This window comes from Chiloscyllium plagiosum, unplaced genomic scaffold, assembly GCF_037043375.1.
Source record: "Chiloscyllium plagiosum isolate Xiang-an unplaced genomic scaffold, Cpla_swu_hap1 HiC_scaffold_1, whole genome shotgun sequence".
NCBI lineage: Eukaryota > Metazoa > Chordata > Chondrichthyes > Orectolobiformes > Hemiscylliidae > Chiloscyllium > Chiloscyllium plagiosum.
In genome coordinates this window covers 2,098,933-2,121,807 of record NW_028270139.1, presented here as the reverse complement: position 1 = coordinate 2,121,807, position 22,875 = coordinate 2,098,933, and the positions used below count along the sequence as shown (strand labels likewise).

At 41.9% G+C, this 22,875-nt stretch overlaps 1 protein-coding gene across 1 annotated transcript in view; it reads left to right on the top strand.

Moving 5' to 3' along the window:
- mnd1 (meiotic nuclear divisions 1 homolog (S. cerevisiae)) overlaps positions 1-22,875 on the top strand; it is a 49,077-nt gene that overhangs the window by 4,033 nt on the left and 22,169 nt on the right. The window contains exon 2 of the mRNA XM_043700108.2: positions 6,466-6,531. Within this exon, the coding sequence (XP_043556043.1) occupies positions 6,466-6,531 (66 nt within the window). The remainder of the gene's footprint in view (positions 1-6,465; positions 6,532-22,875) is intronic.

Here is a 22,875-nt window from a genome sequence, read left to right as displayed (position 1 = left end):
GGTGTTGCACAGGATCGGTTCTGGATCCTCTTTTGTTTGTCTTTTATATTGGTGCCTTAGATGAGAATATAGAAGGCATGGTTAGTAAGTTTGCAGATGACACCAAAATTTGTAGCATTGTTGACAGTGAAGAAGGTTTTCTAAGATTACAAAAGAATCTTGATCAAATAGGTCAATGGACTGGAAATTGGCAGATGGAATTCAATCTGGATAAATGCAAGGTATTGCATTTTGGTATAACAAACAAGGGTAAGACTTAAACAATTAATGGTAGGGCCTAGGGTAGTGTTGTGGAACAGAGGGACCTATGAGTGCAGGTACATCATTCTTTAAAGTTTGCATCACATATTGAAAGGGTGGTTAAAACGGCGTTTGGCATGCTTGACCTCATTGCTCAGACCTTTAAGTTAGGACTTGGGAGGTTATGTTGAAGGTTGTTCAGGAGGTTGGTGAGGCCTTTTGTGGAATACTGTGTCCAGTTCTAGGAAAGATATTATCAAACCAGGATGATGTTGGGTGTGGAAGGTTTGAATTACAAAGAATGACCGAATGGCCTGGAACATTTTCATTGGAGCATAGGAGGTTGAGAAGAGACCTGATAGAAGTTTATAAAATAATGAGAGATACAGATAGAGTTAATGGTAGTCGTCTTTATCCTAAGATGGGGGAATTTTAAGAGTAGGGGGCACATTTTTAAGGTGACAGCAGAGAGATTTAAAAAAGACGAGGCAAATATTTTTAAGAGAGTAGTTTGCATGTGAAATGAACTTCCTGAGGAAGTGGGTGTGGGTACAGTTACAATATTTAAAAGATATTTAGATATATACGTGAATAGGAAAGGTTTGGAGGAATATGCGCCAGGAGCAGGCAGGTGGGACAAGTTTAGTTTGGGATTATGTTTGGCATGGACTGGTCTGTTTCCATGCTGTAAAGCTCTATTAGAAATGCAGATGATTGAGTTAGTTCCTAAATCAAAGTTTGGCTTCCAACATCAATTTCAATCTGTGAGGGATAGAAATTGGGAAGTAAAAGAGAAATGTTCAGGTACTAAAAGAAGAAGAGATCTCATTGGACATAGTAAAGATAATAAGTTTGCAGATGACACCAAAATTGCAAGTGTAGTGGACAGCGAAGAAGGTTACATCGGATTACAACAGGATCTTGATCAGATGGGGCCAATGGGCTGAGAAGTGGTAAGTGGAGTTTAATTTAGATGAATGTGAGGTGCTGCATTTTGGGAAAGCAAATCTTAGCAGGACTTATACACTTAATGGTAAGGTCCTGGGGAGTGTTGCTGATCAGAGACATTGGAGTGCAGATTCATAGCTCCTTAAAAGTGGTGTCACAGGTAGATAGGATAGTGAAGAAGGTGTTTGGTATGCTTTCCTTTATTGGTCAGAGTATTGAGTACAGGAGTTGGGAGGTCATGTTTCAGCTGTACAGGACATTGGTTAGGCCACTGTTGGAATATTGCATGCAGTTCTGGTCTCCTTCCTATCGGAAAGATATTGTGAAACTTGAAAGGATTCAGAAAAGATTTACAAGGATGTTGCCAGGGTTGGAGGAAATGAGCTTTAGGGAGCGGTTGAATAGGCTAAGGGTGTTTTCCCTGGAGCATCAGAGGCTGAGGGTGATCTTGTAGAGGTTTATAAAATCATGAGAGGCATGGATAAGATAAGTAGACAAAGTCTTTTCCCTGGAGTGGGGCAGTCCAGAACTAGAGGATATAGGTTTATGGTGAGAGGGGAAAGATATAAAAAGGACTTAAGGGGCAACTTCTTCACTCAACAGGGTGGGGTGTGTATGGAATGAGCTGCCAGAGGAAGTGGTGGAGGCTGGTACAATTTAAAAGGCATTTGGATGGATATATGAATAGGAAGGGTTTGGAGAGATATGAGCTAGGTACTGGCAGGAGGGATATCTGGTTGGCATAGACGAGTTGGACCGTAGGGTCTGTTTCCGTGCTGTCCATCTTTATGACTATGGTTTACCATATGTTAAAAAGGAAACCCATGAGAGGGAATGAAGTTTAAAAAAAATCAGGTGTTTTCACTGTAATGAAGTAGGCTACATGAAGTTGCAGTGTTGATGGTTTTGAAAAGCACTAGGAAGATTGATGTGGGAAAACTGGATAAGCTAGTTAGTTTTGTTGGAGTGGTAAAAGAATTCAGTAGAAGGTAACCAGCTGGAAAAGAATGTTATAGCCTGGTGTGGGGTTGTTTGAGAAGAGCGTGGCAGATCTCTTTAAAGAATTTATTTGCATGGGTAAGGTTTATTTATGTATGCCAGGAAGAGCAGGTAAAGAAATTACTATTTTAGGAGATACAGGAGTAAGTCAATCTTTGGTAAGAGATGAGGAAATGTGCAAATCTGAAGGAGTATTGCCAGAAGAGGTGGTAATATGTGCAATTCATTGTGAGAAGTGTAGTGTTTCATTGTATAAAGTGAGGTTGGAGAGTCTGGTGAGAAGTTCTTGGTTCTGGAAATGCAGTTTTCCTTGGTAATGATAGGGCTTGGATCACAGACAGGAGTGATACCTACTGTGGTTGAAAAGACAGTAGAAAATCAGTAACTGAGATGTTATAGGAAGTATATCCTGGGATTTTTCCAGATTCTCTGATAGCGAGGTCACAAAGCTACAGGTTGCAACACAAGGAGAAACAAAAAAAGAAGATAAGGAAGTTAAATTCAATTATCAGAAAGTATATTTGATTAAATGGTTGAGAAAGAATCAAGAACAGGGTGGAGGACAAAGTGGATATTTTTAGTAGGTGAGGTTAGTTGACTTACAACAAAAAAATGAAAATATAAAGCAGTTGTATCAGAAAACATACACCGAAGAAGAATCTGAGTATATTCCAGAGTAATATTACTTTAGAAATGTAGTCTTGATGAGGAAATGGAGGCCATCACGCATTCAGGTAGATGGACAATGGGGAGAAGTTCATCAGATTGTATTACTAGTGGATTATACTAAGGTGGTGTTGCGGGTAGCGCATGAGTTATCAATAGGAGATCATTTATGAACAAGGAAAACACAAGCCAAAAATACATAAACATTTTTGCTGGCTTGGACTGCATAACGATGTGGTTGAATTTTGCCAGACATGTCACATGTGTCAGGTAATAGGAAAACCTCAGGCAGTGATAAAACCAGCACCCTTAATACCCATTCCATTTGAGGAACCTTTCATGAGAGTCTTAATTCATAGATCAATCCATAGGATCCCTACAGTGTGGAAACAGGCCCTTTGGCCCAACAAATCCATATTCCCCCTGCCCCCCGAAGAGTATCCCATCTAAGCCTATTACTCTACCTGACTAATGCACCTAACCTACACATCCCTGAACACTATGGACAATTTAGCATGTCCAATTCGCCGAACCTGCACATCTTTGGACTGTAGGAGAAAACTGGTGCACCTGGAGGAAACCCTCGCAGACATGGGGAGAATGTGCAAACTCCACACACACAGTTGCCCGAGGCTAGAATTGAACCGGGGTCCCTGATGCTGTGAGGTAGCAGTACTAACCACTGAACCACTGTGCTGTCCCAGGTTGATTGCATAGGACCCCTACATAAAACAAAATAGAATCAATATTTGTTGGCCATATTGAACTAGATTTCCAGAGTTGAAACTTTATTGCTGGAACAGCACAGCAGGTCAGGCAGCATCCAGGGAACAGGAGATTCGACGTTTCGGGTACAGGCCCTTCTTCAGGAATGAGCAGAGAGTGTTCAGCAGGAGAAGATAAAAGGTAGGGAGGAGGGGCGTTGGAAATGTGATAGGTGGAAAGAGGTCAAGGTGAGGGTGATAGGTCGGAGTAGGATGGAGGCGGAGAGGTCAAGAAGAAGACTGCAGGTCAGGAAGGCGGTGCCGGGCTGGAGGGATCCGGCTGAGACAAGGTGGGGGGAGGGGGGATGAAGAAACTGGTGAAGTCCAAGTTCATCCCCTGCGGTTGGAGGGTTCCCAGTCGGAAGATAAGACGCTCCTCCTCCGACCGTCGGGTTGTTGTGGTTTGGCGGTGGATGAGTCCAATGACCTGCATATCCTCGGTGGAGTGGGAGGGGGAGTTGAAATGCTGTGCTACAGGTTGGTTGGGTTGGTTCGTCCGGGTGGCCCAGAGGTGCTCTCTGAATCGCTCCGCAAGTAGGCGGCCTGTCTCCCCAATATAGAGGAGGCCACACCGGCTGCAGCGGATGCAGTAGATGATGTGGGTGGAGGTGCAGGTGAATCTGTGGCGGATATGGAAGTTTCCTTTGGGGCCTTGGAGAGAAGTGAGGGGGGAGGTGTGGGCGCAAGTGTTGCACCTCCTGCGGTTGCAAGGGAAGGTGCCGGGAGTGGAGGTTGGGTCGGTGGGGGGTGTGGATCTGACAAGGGAGTCGCGGAGGGAGTGGTCTCTACGGAAAGCTGATAGGGGAGGGGAGGGAAATCACCAATAGATTTCCAGAGGCCATTCCAGTATGCAGTATCATGGCTAGAAAGATTGTAGAAGAGTTACTGAAATATTTTATTAGATATGGGTCACCCACAAAAATACAATCAGATCAAGAGTCAAATTTTATGTTAAAATTATTCAATAAAGTTAGGGATAGCTTAGAAACAAAAGTAATTAACTCGACTGCATACCATCAAGAATCACAGGGAGTTTTAGAACAGTGGCATCAAACTTTAAAGTCCTTGTTGAGGGCTTATAGTCAAAACTATTCAGAGGATTGGGATAAAGGAATTCCATTTGAATTAATTTTCGTACATGACGTGAGAGAGCCACTGAAATTAATTACTGATCATGAATCCATCTATTTATTTTAGCCTAAAATGTACACAAAGACTCTACACCCACAGCTGTCTGGCAAGGAATTCCAAAGGCACTTATCTCTCTGAGAGAAAAAATTTCTCCTCATCTCATCTTAAATTGACTTCCCTTTATTCTGGGATTATGATCTCTGGTCCTTGACTCTCCCATGAGGAAGGCATCTTCTCGGCATTTAACCTGTCCTTAAAGAGTCCTATATATTTCAATGAGATCACCTCTCATTTTTCTAAACTCCAACGAGTAGAGTCCCAACTTGTTTAGCCTTTGCTCATACGACCAGGACTGTCCTCGCATGTATTTATGTGTGTGCCTTTGTTTGATTAAACTGTGTGTATTGGCCCAGCACTGATGTCTGTCGGTATTCTTCTCCTATCATAACTCCATCTTGCTACCAGCTGGTTTCAAGCACAGGATGTTTGTCCACCATATGACCGGTTACATTTTAACATGAATAAATACAAAACTTATTTAAAGAGAAAGAAATACCTTGCTTTATGTCTTGTCAAAAGTACAGTTTGCAAAAAATGCCTTGCACTATAAAAGGGCTTACAGCTTGACAGTACACAATATCAAAAAGCCTAAGACATTGTGACTAAAATCTTCGTTACCAAGATGATGAAGTAAAATTCCTGAGCATCCAGTCTTTGAATCTTTGCATACACCTTTTTTTTGAGTTAATGATGTTCTTGGCAGAGTACTTAGTCTATTTTTGTAATTTTATTTTTTTAAATGACAAACTGTAAAATTGCTGACAGAATAAATGCACAGAACAGGAGCAGACCATTTGGCCCTTTGAATATACTCCACTGATCATTATGATCATGTCTGATCATCCAATTTAGTAGTTTGTTCCTGCTTTTTCCTCACATCCTTTGGTTCCTTTAGCCCCTAATGTTATATCCAACTCCCTCTTAAAATCATACAAGGTTTTGGCTTCAATTACTTTCTGCAGCAGTGAATACCATTAGCTCATCACTCGAGGTGAAGAAATTTCTCCCCATTTCAGTCTTGCCTTGTCTCCAAAGACTGTGACTCCATGGTTTAGTCATGTTTCCTATTTTAATTTTGTACCAGACAGGAATGAAGATTGTTCACTATGTGCTCTTTCAATGTTTCCGATTGTCTTTCCACTGTTATCCCTTTAAGTAATGTTTTCCAATCTTTCTTGACCAACTCCTGCCTCATAACATCATAGTTTCTTCTATTTAGATTAAGGACTCTAATTGCAAACCAACTACGTCACTCTCGATCTTGATGAGGAATTCTATCATCAAATGGCCATTCATTCTGAAGGGGCCCCACATAACTAGATCGCCAATTTTCCTTTCTGATTGTGCAATATGCAATCTTGGATGGCCTGTTCTCAAGTAGATTACTCACCATATTGGTTCAGAAAACTATCAATTCTCCTTTATTGCATCGTTACTAATTTGATTTGCTCAATTTGTATGCAGTTTGAAATCACCTAAAGTTACATGTGTTCCGTCATTGCACATGTTTCTAATTTCCTGTTTTAATATCTTACCCAATATCACATGTATGGTTTGGGTATCTACATTTGACACCCCCACTTTGATTTAGTGTTTTTAGCACATCAGATAAAAGCTTACAGTAACAATTTATTTATGTTGATCCTTGAATTCTTAGTCTAAAAGGAAGGGACTGAGCCTTGAAGAAAAGCGAACTCGTACGATGGAAATATTTTTTGAAACAGTGAGTATTGAAAATTCCTACCATAAAGCTAAAGCAGTGAATTAGTGTTTTTTTTTAACATTAGTCAGAACTTCATTCTGTGTGAAATAACAGAAGCTTGGAAAGAAACATGTTTATTTAATTAATTAGTTTATTCAGAATGTAGCATTTCCTCACTAAGTGTTGAGTAACTTAGCATTACTTCACTGTAAACATTAAATCAAGTACCTTTAGAGTATCCATTTAACATTTGAATGTTGAATTTTGTTTGTGGTTGACCTGCAGACATGATCGTAACCTCAGCACTTCGGCCTTCAGACCTGAGGTTACTCTTGGCTCCTGTGTTGATTTTGGGTGAGGATCAAACAGGCAGGCAATTCATTCACATGCATTTTGAGGTAGGAACATCGCACTTTCCAATAGATTAGCATGGTTGCTAGGATATCAACTGTGCCTGTGGCTACTTGTAGAGTTGCTAATTCAAAAAGCAAAAACGAGTAACTTGATTCTTCTAATCACTTCTGCCATTCCAATTTTTCTATACAAAAACTATTGGAACTTGGGCTTATAGTCGCACTTACCTAATACAAAGTTCGGCGCTTCATCAGGTGTGCTAGTGTGACTAAAGCTAGTCTGCTTCCAATGAAACCTGTTGGACTATAACCTGGTGTTGTGTGATTTTTAACTTTGTACACCCCAGTCCAACATCGGCATCTCCAAATCATTACCTAATACAGGCAGCCCAAGATTTGTAACAATTTTCTGATTGTTTATTGCATTTAAGAAGCTGCAGTTTAGATCTGATGTATCAATTAATTAGGCAAAGAAAATACATTCTACTACAAACCAACCGACTCCCACAGCTACCTGGACCACACCTCCTCCCATCCTGCCCCCTGTAAAAACGCCATCCCATTCTCCCAATTCCTTCGACTCCGCCGCATCTGCTCCCAGGAGGACCAGTTCCGAAAACGCACATCCCAGATGGCCTCCTTCTTCAAGGACCGCAATTTCCCCCCTGACGTGGTCGACGATGCCCTCCACCGCATCTCTTCCACTTCCCGATCCTCCGCCCTTGAACCCCGCCCCTCCAACCGCCACCAGGACAGAACCCCACTGGTCCTCACCTACCCCGCCACTAACCTCCATGTACAGCGCATCATCCACCGCCATTTCCGCCACCTCCAAACGGACCCCACCACCAAGGATATATTTCCCTCCCCTCCCCTATCAGCATTCCGTAAAGACCACTCCCTCTGTGACTCCCTCGTCAGATCCCCACCCCCCACCAACCCAACCTCCACTCCCGGCACCTTCCCCTGCAACCGCAGGAGGTGCAAGACTTGCGCCCACACCTCCCCCCTCACCTCCCTCCAAGGCCCCAAAGGAAACTTCCATATCCGCCACAGATTCACCTATACCTCCACACATATCATCTATTGCATCCTTTGCACCCGATGTGGCCTCCTCTATATTGGGGAGACAGGCCTCCTACTTGCGGAGCGTTTCAGAGAACACCTCTGGGACACCCGGACCAACCAACCCAACCACCCTGTAGCTCAACATTTCAATTCCCCCTCCCAGCCCACCAAGGATATGCAGGTCTTTAGACTCCTCCATCGTCAGACCACAGCGAAACGACGATTGGAGGAAGAACGCCTCATCTTCCGGCTAGGAACCCTCCAACCACAAGGGATGAACTCGGATTTCACCAGTTTCCTCATTTCCCCTCCCCCCCAGCCTGTCTCAGTCAAATCCATCAAATTCAGCACCGCCTTCCTAACCTGCAATCTTCTTCCCGACCTCTCCGCCCCCACCCCAGTCTGACCTATCACCCTCACCTTGACCTCTTTCCACCTATCACATTTCTGACGCCCCTCCCCCAAGTCCCTCCTCCCTATCTTTTATCTTAGCCTGCTGGACAAACTTTCCTCATTCCTGAAGAAGGGCTAATGCCCGAAACGTCGATTCTCCTGTTCCCTAGATGCTGCCTGACCTGCTGCGCTTTTCCAGCAACACATTTCCATCTCTGATCTCCAGCATCTGCAGACCTCACTTTCTCCTCAAAGAAAATACATGACTGACAGAATGTATCACTGATTCCAAAGCTGTTTTGTAGAATGGAGGAACAGGAACAACAGTTTTGAAGTGGTTTGTTGCTGAAGTTATGTGGTCTTTAGCGGTGACAGTCTTTGTTCTTCCCTGAGGCTTCTGGTCAAGAAGTCCTGGTCTTCTGTCAAGAATATGTTGGCTGGTTCCTCTGGAATGGCTTGCACCTCCACTCCTGTTGATGTATTATTTTGGGGGCTGGAAATCCTTGCTGCATCAATCATCTGTGTATCCCTTCTCAGATAGTGACCAAAAACAACTAAATGTGATGCCTTCCTCACCTCCTTTGAATGTTAATTTACATTGAATGTTTAAAGAACAAAAACTTGTTTTTCAAAGCACTGCACTCATGATAGGGTAGTGTGGCACCTGATAAATCTTTTATTGCCCCTTGTAAAAGGCTAATTAATTACTGTGCCACAGTTAATTGAGGTTTCATGATAAAAAGGGAATGCCGTACAGACTGCTGCACACCATCCACCTCTTTTCCCTCATTCACCCACATGCTTTGCCACCGGGCGGTGTGGATCTCCAATGAAGGGCTCTTTAGGTGGGGGTCCTCCCCCCTTTCTCTCTGGGGTCTGGGCTGCAGGGTGCTGCACGCAGCAGTCCCCTGCAACTGCAGATTGCGATGATTCACGGACTCCCAGCCCAACTGCTTGTTCTGTGGTGCTGTGGAGTCTGTGGACAGTGTATATATTGGGTGTGGGCGTTTGCGCTCCCTTTTTTATTTTCTTAAAAACCACCTTCTTTGTTTTTGGTTGCACTTCAGTCCCATGCTACTGATCTTTTGGCACCCATGCGGAGGGGGGAGGTTAGGTCAGAGGATCTCTTTGTGGGTCTGCTCCTCAGCCTGGCCGGACTGGCCACAAACAGGTCCAGACAGCGGGCCAAGGAGGGGGTCGTTAGGGCTGACTGCCTGCCTCTCTTCTGTGACTACATCCGTGCCCAGTTGCTCCTGGAGAAGGAGCACGCGGTATCTACAAACTCCCTCGAGCTGTTCAGGGAGAGATGGGCACCGCAGTGAGTGGAGTGCTTTATTTCCCCCCCAACTCTATTTTGATTTAATCCCTATCCTTCCCTTCACTGTTTGATCACACAGCATTGCCCTTTGATGAGAAGGACACTGCTTGTCACGAGCCACCCTGGTGTTTCCTTTCTTCCTGGTGGTGGAAATTGAATAAAGATTTTCATTTTAAAGGGCACCCCAATTTTCAGCACCTATTGCCAATCTCCAGCCACCCCCTGGAACTTCCTCTGCTCTTCCTAATCTTCCTTGACTCCTGTTCATGTATTAACCTCAGTCCCATTTCTCCGCCTTGGCTCCTGTTCCTACCTCTGTTCTTCCCTTTAGAGTCCCTCGTGTTTTATTGCCACTGCTGGGGACTTTCAAATCCTCCTAGTTCCCATTCTGTGCTGCACTCCTAGCCAAGCCTCCATCTATTGGCAGCAGTTCATCAGAGCAGTCAGTTCTGGGACTTTGGCCATTACTTGTACCAATCAAACTCCCACTAGATGGAGCCTTGCCAATTTAAAATTGAATTGTAATATTTTTACATTAACTTACAGCATTTGTATTATTTTATATGTATTTAAGTTATTTTTTAAAATTACATTATTTATGAATGTGGGCATTTAGGAAGATACAGCAGTTCAACCTGTGTCATTCTAAAATTTCTTCTGCTGAGAAAGGTCCTAAGCATTTAGCTGAACAGTATTCCTTTTAATATAGTGGTTTTTAAATTTATAAGTATTTCAACTAGGAGTGCATAGTACTGCATGCACACAGTACAATATTTCTGCTTGAACATTTGGCTTTTCAATGTAAGAAATGTCTCAAGGGAACTAATGCTGGTTGTATGGGTGGCTCAGTGGTTAGCGCCAGGCACCCGGGTTCAATTCCAGCCTCGGGCAACTATCTGTGTGGAGTTTGCACATTCTCCTTGTGTCTGCGTGGGTTTCTTCTGGATGCTCTGGTTTCCACCCACAGTCCAACCGTTAGGTGAATTGGCCATGCTAAATTGCCCATAGTGTTCAGGAATGTATAGGTTAGGTGCATCAGTCAGGAAATAATAGGGTAGGGGGAAAAGTCTGGGTGCGTTACTCTTTCGAGGGTCAGTGTGGGCTTGTTGGGCCAAATGACCTGTTTCCACACTGTAGGCATTCTATGATTCTAATGTTTATTCCAATATCCTATGATTGATTTCAAGTTATTTCACTTAAAGTCAGGATGTTTAGTAAAACAGCTTCAACTTTAAATAAGTTGTAATTGGCTATGTGGAATAATTTGAGAGCACTGGCAGACAAATGGGAACATTGTCTTCGCACTGATTACTACCCTCATTGTGTTATGTGGCATTACCACTGTGCTAACCAGAATAGATTGTAAACGTATTTAACAACTCAAGACTGGGTATCCATGATATGCTGATGACTGTCAGTCACAGCAGAATTGTATTCCAACAAGAAAGAATTTAATCATTGCCCCATGATCTTCATTAGAATTATCTTGGCTTGCAATTTTCCAGAAACTGAACTGGACTAGCCATATCAGTACCATGGCTACAGGAAAGGTCAGAGATTGGGAGTCCTGCAACAACTAACTCACCTCCTGACTCTCCAAAACCTGTCCACCACCTACAAGGCACAAGTCAATAGTGTGATGGAATATTCTGTACTTGCCAGGATGAGTGAAGCTCCAACAACACTTCATGCCTGACACCACCCAGGATAAAGCACCTCCCTTGATTGGCACTCGATCTACAAACATTCACTCTCTCTGCCATGGATGATCAGTAACAGTGGCTCATGTAGTGCCGGCTACAAGATGAACCGCAGAAATCCATCAAAACGACTTAGGCAGCACCTTCTAAACCCATGGCCACTTCCATTCAAAGGGACAAGGGCAACAGATACATGGGAATGTCACGACCTACAAGTGTCCTCCGAACCCCTTACCATTTTGACTTGGAAATAAGTTGCCATTCCTTCAGTATCAGTGTGTCAAAATCCTAGAAACCCCCGCCCACCAAACAGCAACATAGGTGTAACTGCTAGGAAATGGATTGCAGCAGTTCAAGAAGGTAGCCTAGCCCACGTTCTCAAGAGCAACTAGAGATGGGCAATAAATGCTGGCCCAGTCAGCAATGCCCACATCATGTAATGAATTACTTTAAAAATGCAATTTACGATACTGTCATAGCTCATAAATCATTTTGGGAATAAGAGCAAGGCATTTGGCTGTTGGATTCAGTAAGATAAATGTTGTGATCCATTCAATTCCATTTTCCCAACTGCCCCATATAACTCTTGACTTCCTTATATCAAAAATCCATACAACATGAATTCCCTAAAGGAGTAAGACTGAACTTTAGAAATTTATGAGAAATAAAGGTGACTTCATAGCAATGGTCATTGTCGAATTAATTAAATGCACACTTTCTGACAGATCTGCTTGGAATTTTCAGAGCAGACCTCATGACAATCAGTGAGCAATTACAACATGGTGACCTCTACAGGTAATCTGGGATCTGTGTGAACAAGATGAACAATATTGTTTCTTTTAGCAATCAGGGTGGAGAATCCTTACTGAGAGAAATTTAGGAAATGAATGTTAGAATGGCTGATTAAACATCAGATCATGCAAGGCAAATTAAATTTAAGATGGCAGATGCATAAAGACAAACAGAACAAAAATAAACTTAACAAAAATTAAGATCAGAAAGAATAAGATTTCACAAAACTAGAATGCATAGATTTAACTCGGAGAAAGTGAGGACTGCAGATGCTGGAGATCAGAGCTGAAAAATGTGTTGCTGGAAAAGCGCAGCAGGTCAGGCAGCATCCAAGGAGCAGGAGAATTGACATTTCGGGCATAAGCCCTTCTTCAGAAATCATTCCTGAAGAAGGGCTTATGCCCGAAACGTCGATTCTCATGCTCCTTGGATGCTGTCTGACCTGCTGCACTTTTCCAGCAACACATTTTTCTGCATAGATTTAAGGTGAGAGGGGAATGATTTAAAAAGGACCTAAAGAGCAACTTTTTCATGCAGACAGTTGTGCGTGTATGGAATGAACTGCCAGAGGAAGTAGTGGAAGTGGGTACAATGTGCCATTTAAAAGGCAACTGAATAGGTGCATGAATGGGAAGAGTTTAGAGGGATATGGGCCAAGTGCTGGCAAATAGGACTAGATTAATTTAGGATATCTGGTCAGCATGACGTGCTGTACAAACTTATGACTCTATTTATAAAATCTTGTTTTTTCAGTACCTGAGAGATTGTTTGGGAAGAAACTTTTAAGATTCTTCTTACTGTCAAAAATCCGTTCATACTTTAATACTGTCCCCAACTTTTCCTATCATACTTTGTGCCCTTCAAGGAATTTGATTGCTTTTCTTGGTCAAATATGTACAGTGTAGCACCTGGAGGAGCAAGGCAATTTAGATAACAACTTCCTGATTTCTGTTTTTAACAGCACAGGTATTTGAAACCGCTGTCCAATTTTCTCTTCAAATACGAAGAGCAATGAATTCTCCATTATCCTACTGCAAATTAACGTATTTTAAAAGTCAAAAGTTTTATAGCTAACTTGGTCCCACGTAAGACTTTTAAATAATTTGTACTTAAAGGTCTTTTCCACTTTGATACAATACAGCAAGAAAATGGGAAATTATTGAGAATTTTAGCCAGAACCAATGTGTTTCCTTTCATGTTCAAGATATTTTAGGCAATTGTTTAATGCTATGATTGGAAATCAGAAAAACGCAAGTACATAATTTAATGATTACAATGTAATTTGAGGCCAAATTTTGTAACTTGTTTAAATAAGAATTTGCATATATTGATCCGATAATTAATAATGGTAAGTAATGCCTAAATTCTCATCTTGTTCTTGTGTATAATGGCCATACTTTAGAATTTCAGTTTTTTTAGAGTTATGGTGAAACCACGTCTCCTTTTCTTATGTTGGCAAACATGTTAGCAATGAAGTAGAAAATTCCTTGCAAGTGAATTTTAAGGCAAAGGGACCAAATAAAGTCGAGTCATAATAGTGGGGAAATATTTCTAAAGGCTTGTAGGGCACTCAGTATCGATTAGATTAGATTAGATTACTTACAGTATGGAAACAGGCCCTTCGGCCCAACAAGTCCACACCGCCCCGCCGAAGCGCAACCCACCCATACCCCTACATTTACCCCTTACCTAACACTACGGGCAATTTAGCATGGCCAATTCACCTGACCTGCACATCTTTGGACTGTGGGAGGAAACCGGAGCACCCGGAGGAAACCCACGCATAGGAGAAAGTGAGGACTGCAGATGCTGGAGATCAGAGCTGAAAAATGTGTTGCTGGAATGATTCCTGAAGAAGGGCTTATGCCCGAAACGTCGATTCTCCTGCTCCTTGGATGCTGCCTGACCTGCGCTTTTCCAGCGACACATTTTTCGACACAGTATCATAGCCAAAGTTAAGGGACAAAGTAAGAGGGGGAAAAAATTGGTATAGACTCAAAGCTGTTGTTAAGTGAGCTATATTATTACTAATTGTCAATTGTGCTGTTTGAGGTAGGTATGCTCTGTACCACTCTACAGTCAAGTATTTTGTTATGAAGATGTGAGTGAACTATACCTCTTAAGGGAGTTAAAAGCTAGCAGTGACAGCACCAAGTTTTCTCAACAAGACGCAATGTAACATGTGCTCCAGCTACATGTTAATTTTGTAGCAGGTTGCCTGGAAACGACAAAAAACAGATTCGAATTAGGCCAGTCAGTTTAAATTATACCCTGAAAAAATACCAATTTCCAATTAAGTTTGAATTGAGTATATCGACACTCTTAAAAGCCGATGATACAATCTGGTTGTCTCGCATATAAGACTGGGGAAAAATTGGGAGGAGAACTGCCAAGCCCCAGCAGGTAAAAGACTGCCTGGAAAATATCTCTCTTAAAAGTACCTTTTTTGGATCTAAGATGGCGGCAATCTGAGAAGATCGCACTGCAGAGCTTCGCATCACAGTACAAGCAGGATGGTCCTTTAACCTGCCCAACCCAGGTCATCGGGATTTCGTGGGACTCCAGAAAGATCGTGGAGTCCCAACAAACTTCTAAAAATTAACTTACCTGTGCTTTCAGCCGTCCAGAGATGCCTAAAAAGGGAGGATGAGCATTAGAGGCTGAGTCTGCAGTTAAGCCTGCAGCAGCCTCTGAGCCGATTACTCTCCAGACAAGGTGAACCAGCTCTTGAAATTTCATGAAAGGTTAGGAAAACAAATAGAAGAGAAGCTGTCTCCAATCTATCTCATGTTGCAGAAGCATGAGCAGCAGCTGGGAGACCTGGAGAAGTGGACAGATGAGGTTGAGCACAGGGTCACAGTGGTGGAAGCTGATGCCAGTTCATCTAAGGATGAGATCCAAGCCCTGAAGACGCAGGTCCGTAATTTGCGTGACTAAGTGGTTGATCTTGAGAACAGGAGCAGGAGAAAAAAACATTCTGATCATTGGTCTGCCTGAGGGTAAGGAAGGTGAGCGGCCTGCAGACTTTGTTGAAGATTGGCTTCCAACATTCCTTGACTTGGAGGCTGGTATGAGAGGATTGAAGGTAGAGAGGGCTCACCGGGTCGCAGCGCGGAGATCGGGTCTGGGTCAACGTCCTTGTCCTCTCCTGATGCAGTTCCATCATTACCGGGACAAGGAGAGAGTCATGGAGGCTTCCAGAGTTCAAGGGAAGGATCCGCAGGCCCTAATTTACAAGGGCTCTAAGATCATGTTCTTTCAGGACTTCTCAGCAGCGTGATCCAGAAACGAAAATCTTATGACTGTGTCAAGAGAAGACTAAGGGAGCTTGGGATTCAGTACTCCGAGATATCTGGCAGTGCTTTGGATCACCTTAGATAGATCCATACATCTTTTTGACACATTGGAGAAAGCAAGAGACTTTGTGGACAAACTAAACTAATTTGAACAATTTTAATATGTACAAATAGTGTTGTTTGGGTATGTGTTTATCATTCTGTAAAAGAAACGGAGGAAATCCAGTTGGAGCTTTATTTTTCCTTTTCTTTTCATCAATTAATAATAATTTGGTTTTAGCTATGTCTGGCAGTGGTTACGATGTACATTTTCAATTTCTGAATTAGGACATACCAAAGGATTGGTGGGGTATTTATTTCCCCTTTTTTAATAAATTTTTTTTTATTCATTGATATTCTATGAGGTGTTTATTCTTTTCAGCTTGTATTTGCGATGCGGCTCTAGCTGGGAAAAATGAAGGTGGTTGGGATGGTTAGATGCCTACTTATGGGTAGTTTGGGAAGGGTAGTTGCCCCCTCTGGGCAGGGGGTGAGTTCCCCTACTCAGCGCTGTTGGCGCTTTATATGTTGGTTTGCTTTTTGTTTTTTGCTTTTTTTATTCTCGTAGGTTTGTTATATGTAGTGGTTTTAGTTTATGTAATTTTTATATTTGGTGGATCATGTGACACTAAGGCTTGTGGTTTGGGGTTTGGGTTCCCCCTCTCTGGAATTTAAATGTAATTGCAGAAGATTATGGCCAATGATTTGATTAAATGGTGTATCTGGAATATCAAGGGAAGTCACTTACCAATTAAGAGGAAGAAGGTACTCTTGAGTCTTAGAAAAGAGAAGGTGGATATAGCTTTGTTACAGGAGACACATTTGGATGACAAGGAGCATCTGCAATTACAGCAGAATGGCTTTGACCGAGGTTTATTTTTCATCATTTAGGAGAGTGGCTATATTAGTTAGGAAAAATCTCCCATTTAAATTGTTGGAATGTGTTAAAGACACATACGTGAGATATGTAATTCTTTAAAGCCTTGATAAATGGGGAAGAATACGGTGTTTTAAATGTTTATTGTCCCCAGCTCATCCCCTTAACTTTTTGGTAGATGCTTTTTCTAAACTGATAAGTCTTGAGTCCCGGCACATCGTTATAGGGGGAGATTTTAACTGTCTTATGGATCCCACAGTAGACAGGCTGCCCAAAGGTCCCTCGATACCCTCTGTACAAACTAAACAGTTAGTGGGTCTGTGTGGGAAATTAGAGTTGGTGGACGTGTGGAGGCGTCTCCACCCTACAGGTAGGGATTTCACGTTTTTCTCCAATCCGCACACATGTCACACGAGGATTGATTTTTTTTTTCTGACCCCTGCGGTAACCCTGGATCTGGTGGCATCCTGTATGATTGTTAATATTACCATTTCTGATCATGCTCCGGTGTACGTTATGGTTAAGATTAAGGACGTTACAGTGAGTTCAAGATACTGGCGAATGGATCTCTTTATCTTCGTGGATAGTAAGTTTGTGGAGTATTTCTCTAGGGGATTTCAGGCGTTCCTAGACATCAACATAGGCTCGGTTGATAGCTCATCCATTCTGTGGGAAGCTGCCAAAGCCTATGTTAGGGGGTTAGTTATTTCATATTCCACCAGTAGGAAGCAGCAGAAGGCTGAGCAGCAATGTCTCCTTGAAGCACAGTTGAAGGCAGCTGAGAAGGCCTACTTTGACAGACCCTCGTTAGTCAAACTACGGAGAATTAAGGCGCTGCGGTCTGCACTAAATTCCGTGCTCATGCAGACGGCAAAGAAGGAGCTGGCTTTTGCAAAGCAAAGGTTATATGAGCATGGTGACAAGCCAGGCAAATACTTAGCATATCTTACCAGAAAGAGGAGTGCCCCAGAAACCATTACAGCAATTAGGGAGGGGTCGGGGAGTCCAACGTGATTCTAAAAAGATTAATGTAGTACTCCTGAGATTTTACTCTAAGTTATACCAATCTGAGGATTGTGAGGAGGGGCAGGCCAAAATGGAATCCTTTTTTTAGAGATCTGAAGCTCCTGGGTGTGACTCCCAAACTGCAGTCCTTTCTCAATGTCCCATTGTCAGTGCAAGAAGTGGAGGAAGCTGTGAGGCAACTTCAGAGTGGAAAGGTGCCCGGTCCTGACGGACTTCCCAGTGAATTCTATAAGGAATTTATAATATACTGTCAGGCTCGATGCTCAATATGTTTAATGATTCATACAGTCATGATTGTCTCCCACCATCTCTGAGTGAGGCCAATATTTAACTTATCCTTAAAAAAAGGAAGGACCCGGAAGACTGTGCTTCATACAGGCCCATCTCGCTCTTAAATGTTGACACTAAAATCCTCTCTAAGGCTGTCACGTTAAGGCTGGAGACTGTGTTACCTTCTATTATTAAAGCGAATCAGATGGGCTTTATAAAGGGTCACAGATCCTCCAAAATGTTAGGAGGCTGCTTAATGTAATTAAAGCATGCCAACAGCAGTCAATACAGGGATTGGTGATTTTTTTAGATGCAGAGAAGGCATTTGACCGAGTTGAGTGGCCGTACCTTTTCCGTAATGTAGAGCGGTTTGGTTTGGGCGAAGTCTTCATAAGATGGATAAAGGTTCTCTATGGTGTACCTCTCGTGGCAGTCATTACCAATGGGGTACGATCAAGCAATTTTAATTTTTTAGGGGCAGCCAGCAGGGCTGTCCCCTTTTTCTTAGATTCCCTACAGTGTTTCCACTTTGGCCCAACCAGTCCACACTGACCATCCGAAGAGTAACCCACCCAGACCCACTTTCCATTGACTAATGCACCCAACACCGTGGGCAATTTAGTATGGCCAATTCACCTGACCTGCACATCTTTGGACTGTGGGAGGAAATCGGAGCACTCGGAGGAAACCCACGCAGACACTGGGAGAATATGCAAACTCCACACAGACAGTCACCCAAGGCTAGAATCGAACCTGGGACCCTGGTGTTGTGAGGCAGCAGTGCTAACCACTGAGCCACTGTGCTGCCCCATTGCTTTTTACGCAGGTGATTGAACCATTGGCGGAGGCCATTCGTGGGGATCCCAATATTACATAAGATCTCGTTGAATTCAGACGATGATCTAATTTCTTTTGACAAATCCAGCAGTTTCAGTGCCTCGCCTTACACAATGCATTCACGCGTTTGGCGCTTTTTCAGGGTATGAAATTTTGCGAAATCATAGGCTATGCCTATGGGTGGTCTTATGAAGGAGCTAGCTCTTGAGGGCGACCAAAGATTACCATTTAGGTGGTCACGGGGGTTTTATGTATTTGGGCATATTCATTACTCCAGTTCTGGATTGGCTGTTTAAAGCCAATTTTACTCAATTATTTGCAAAAATTAAACAAGATCTTCAAAAATGGGAGGCACTGCCAGTCACATGGATGGGTCGGATAGCGCTTAATAAGATGAATATTCTCCCTTGTTTGCTATATCCTATACGGATGCACCCCTGATTTTCAATAAGTAAACACTCGGGAGACTGAACAGCTGGTTCAGCTCCTTTATTTGGCATTGTAAGCAGCCCCTCATTAAATTAGCCAAACAGCAGTTGCCTCACAGACTGGAGAGAGTAGACCTTCCAGACATCAAAAATTACCAATTAAGCTCACTTTTGACCTACGTGAGTGATTGGGTTTGTGGAGATCCTCTTTCAATATGGCAAGATATCGAAGCCTCCCAGGCAAGGTGCCCCCTTACCAGTTTGCTGTTTTTGGGCAAGGTGAGGACAGATGGGGAATTTTGCCATAACCCAATTGTTATCAATACTGTTAAAGCACGGAGGGCAATTCAGCAGAGGGAAGGCAACATTGGCAAAACATCTTTGTTTACGCCTTTAGTGGGTATTCTGGGTTTTCAACCGGGTATGATAGATTCAGGATTTAAACGTTGGGCAGCTAGGGATGTGTCTTGTATGGACAGTTTATTTGAAGGAGATGTAATGGTGTCCTTCGATCAGTTAGTGAGGAAGTGCAAGTTATATAATAGAGACCTCTTTCATTTTTTTTTTCAAGTTAGGGATTTTATTCAAAAAAAGCCCATACTTTTGACTGATTCCTGCAAATCTGACATAGAGAGGGGGGTGCTCAGGGCTAAGAGTATACACTGTCAGTACTTGATATCATCAATTGGGGGGTGCCACCTCAGATGAGTCTGATCGACTCTGCAAGATGTGGGGAAGAGAGCTGGTGTTGAAGTTTCTTCAGAGGCTGGGAGAATATTTGGGAGAATGCAAGGAAGATATCAATTTGCAATAGGACCCATGCTTTACAGTTGAAGATTCTCCACAAGTTCCACTTGGCTCCAGACCTCTTGTCAAGATTGTTATGGAGCATATTCCCCTGGATTTTCTCTCAAATATGGTACACCACAAAACTGAGAATTTTTACAAGACATGGCAGCCCTTTTTGGAATACTTTGACACAGATTTATCTGCAACACTAACAAGGGCTTTTATATAGCTGTAATGATTGTGTTTCACGAGTCCAATATCCAGGGAGGAGGAACTGTGAATGTATGAGCGTTTTCGTTTGGCTGGACTTATTTATTACTATTTATTTGTTTGTTGTTGGTTATTTATTTAGTTAAATAGCTAGTTTAGGTTTTTTAAATTCATATTTTTCTATATATATTTATGCATTTGTACATGAGGGTGGGTTGGGGATTTTTTTATTATTTGGGTTTTTTGTACTGTTTTGAATTGCATTGTTTTATACTTGTAATTTTTTCTCAATAAAAATATATTATAAAAAAGTACCTTTTTCGATCAGTAACACGGAAAGTGGAATTCCTAAGAAAAAAAAGACAGGAAGATTCAAATAGAAGAGCTGAAAGGTACCTGGTTTTGAGATAAGTTTTGTTTTGTAAATCTTAATTGGGAGTTTTATCGAACTAGTATTATAGAAGGGAATTTTAAAAGATAAGTTAGAGAAAGGACTTGTTCGTTAATTATTCTCTATTATACTTTAAGAAATGAAATTTTTATTTTAAATAGTTCTTGGGCACCCGAATGTTTACACCTTAGTGCATGGAATAAATCTTTTCTGTATTGCTGGTTTTAAATTAAGCTGGAGAGTTTACCCCATGTCAATACATAGTTCGAAGAGGAATGTTGCCAGTTTCGTGTCAGCAGCTTAATGTTATTCTAAAGGATCACTGGCCCTGAAACATTGACTCTTTATCTCCACAGGTTCTGCCAGACCTACTGAGTTTCTCCAATTTCTATTTTTATTTCAGATTTCCACAGTTGATTGTGTTGTGTTTAACATTTATTGTTGCTGGATCTACCAGTCTTTGTATGCTAGTTTAAGGTATCTTTGCAGTTCCACAAATGGCTGTCTCATGATTCAGACTCTGTGAAGTCACTGTGCAACATTTGTTTGCCAAGGTTGAGGTATGATTTGTGCTATCTTGGAAGATGCAACCATTCTGGCTACATTGACTGTTCAACTTGACACAACTTCTTTCCTAGGTCTATTTCTGCTATAAATCCATTGATAACAATATAGTGCTGATGGAAAATATTGAACAGTTGGTTTATAATCTTGAGCCTAGGTTCCAGTAGTTTTTGTATAGAAAAACTGGAATGGCAAAAGTGACTAGAAAAATTGAAATTGCTTATTTGTGCTTTTGAATCGGTCACTTGTAGAGTTTTTACTTGCACATCTGACATCCTGCTAATCTGTTTCAAGTGGGCTTTCTTTGGACTTTGATTTCCACATCCAGAGTTTGGAAAGTTGTGTGTGATGTTCCTATTTCAAAATACGCGTGACTATATTATCTGCTTGTTTGAAGTCAGATCATCTTAGCCAGAAACCTCATTGTGGAGCAAAGTTCCAGCATGAAATAATGTTTTTCTCTTACTGATCACCATATTAAGGTTGCTTTAGAGACTGAAAGAGATAAATACTGACTGACTCCTGAATGCTTATGATATTAAGGGCTATGGGGATAGTGTGGAAAAGTGGCATGGAAGTAGATAATCTACATTCAGTCTAATTCTTCCAGCTGCTTTGTTGTTCTTCAAAGTTCCAATGAGTGTAGGATCAAACTATTTGATGTTATTTGAAATTACAATCCTTTGTCCCAACATATACTGTACTCCAGTGTGTTCTTACCAATGCCCAGTAAAATCGCAGCAATAAATGCCAACATTATCTTTGGCTTGTTTACTTGCTGTATGCATGCTAACCTCCTATAATTATTGTACAAAGACCCCTGATCCCTCTGTGCTGCAAGTCTCATGCATGTTTGCCAGCAGACTGTTTGGGACAGTGTAGTATGTGCACCAAGTGGCTAAGATGTAGGAATATAGGTATACTTTCTAAAATTGGAGGAAGGTAAATTGTGAAGTTCCCGACGGATTAAATCCAAGACCAGTGTTTCTTTTATATCGACTTAGACTTGAATGTACAGTGCACAGTTCAAAAGTTTCAGGTGACAAAATATTTTTAAGTTATGTGAATTGTGAAGAGGGATAAGGTTTAGCTCCAAGAGGACATGGGCTGGTGGAAAAGATGGATGTGTGGCAGATGACAATTAATGCATAAAAGTTTAAAGTGATACAGTTTGTTACAAGACAATGTGAAGAAACAATACAAGCTTAAGAACTACAGTTCTGAAGCTTGAGCAGTAGCAGAACTACATGTGCACAAATTATTGAAGATCACAAGGCAGGGTGAGAAAGTGATTCACAAAACTTGTGCGATCCTGAGCTTTGTAATGAGGAATATAGTATAAAAGCAAAATGCTATGTTTTTTAAATAAAACATTGGTTCAGCCTTAATTAGAGAATTGTGTCTGGAGCAGTGGCTAGAATACTTTTTTTTGAAAAATGCTTGTGAAGGCTTTGAGAGGATCTAGAAAAGTGTTATGAGAATTATTCCAAGGTTGAATGACTTCTGTTACTGGGATAGGTCAGCTAAGCTGATATTTTTAAAGGAGAGAAGTTTGAGAAGGGCTTTGATGTAGCTACTAAAACTATTACTTTAAACAAAGTAGATCGGGAGGAACTTTTCACCAGCAGCGGATTTGAGGATCAGAGGAAACTGATTGATTTAAGCTGAGTGACAAAAGAACCAACAACAACAGGAAGAAAACCTTTTTTTATGCTGCAAATGGCTAGGGATCTGGAACACACTGCTTGAGAGTGTGGTAGAGAGAGATTCAGTCATAGTTTCAAAAAGGAATTGGATGAGCACCTGAAGAGAGAATTTGCAAGGAAAGGGTAGAGTGCTGGGAGGAAGTAAATTGCTCATGTGCAGAACTGATATGGGCCCATCAAGTAATGTGACCTCATGTGTTGTAACCATCCTATTAATGTAGTTTTCCCATAAATTCCTTCATCACAGAATTATGTATTAATTTTAGTTGGCCTTTTTAAAAATATACCTTGGCTTCGTCTGATTTTTT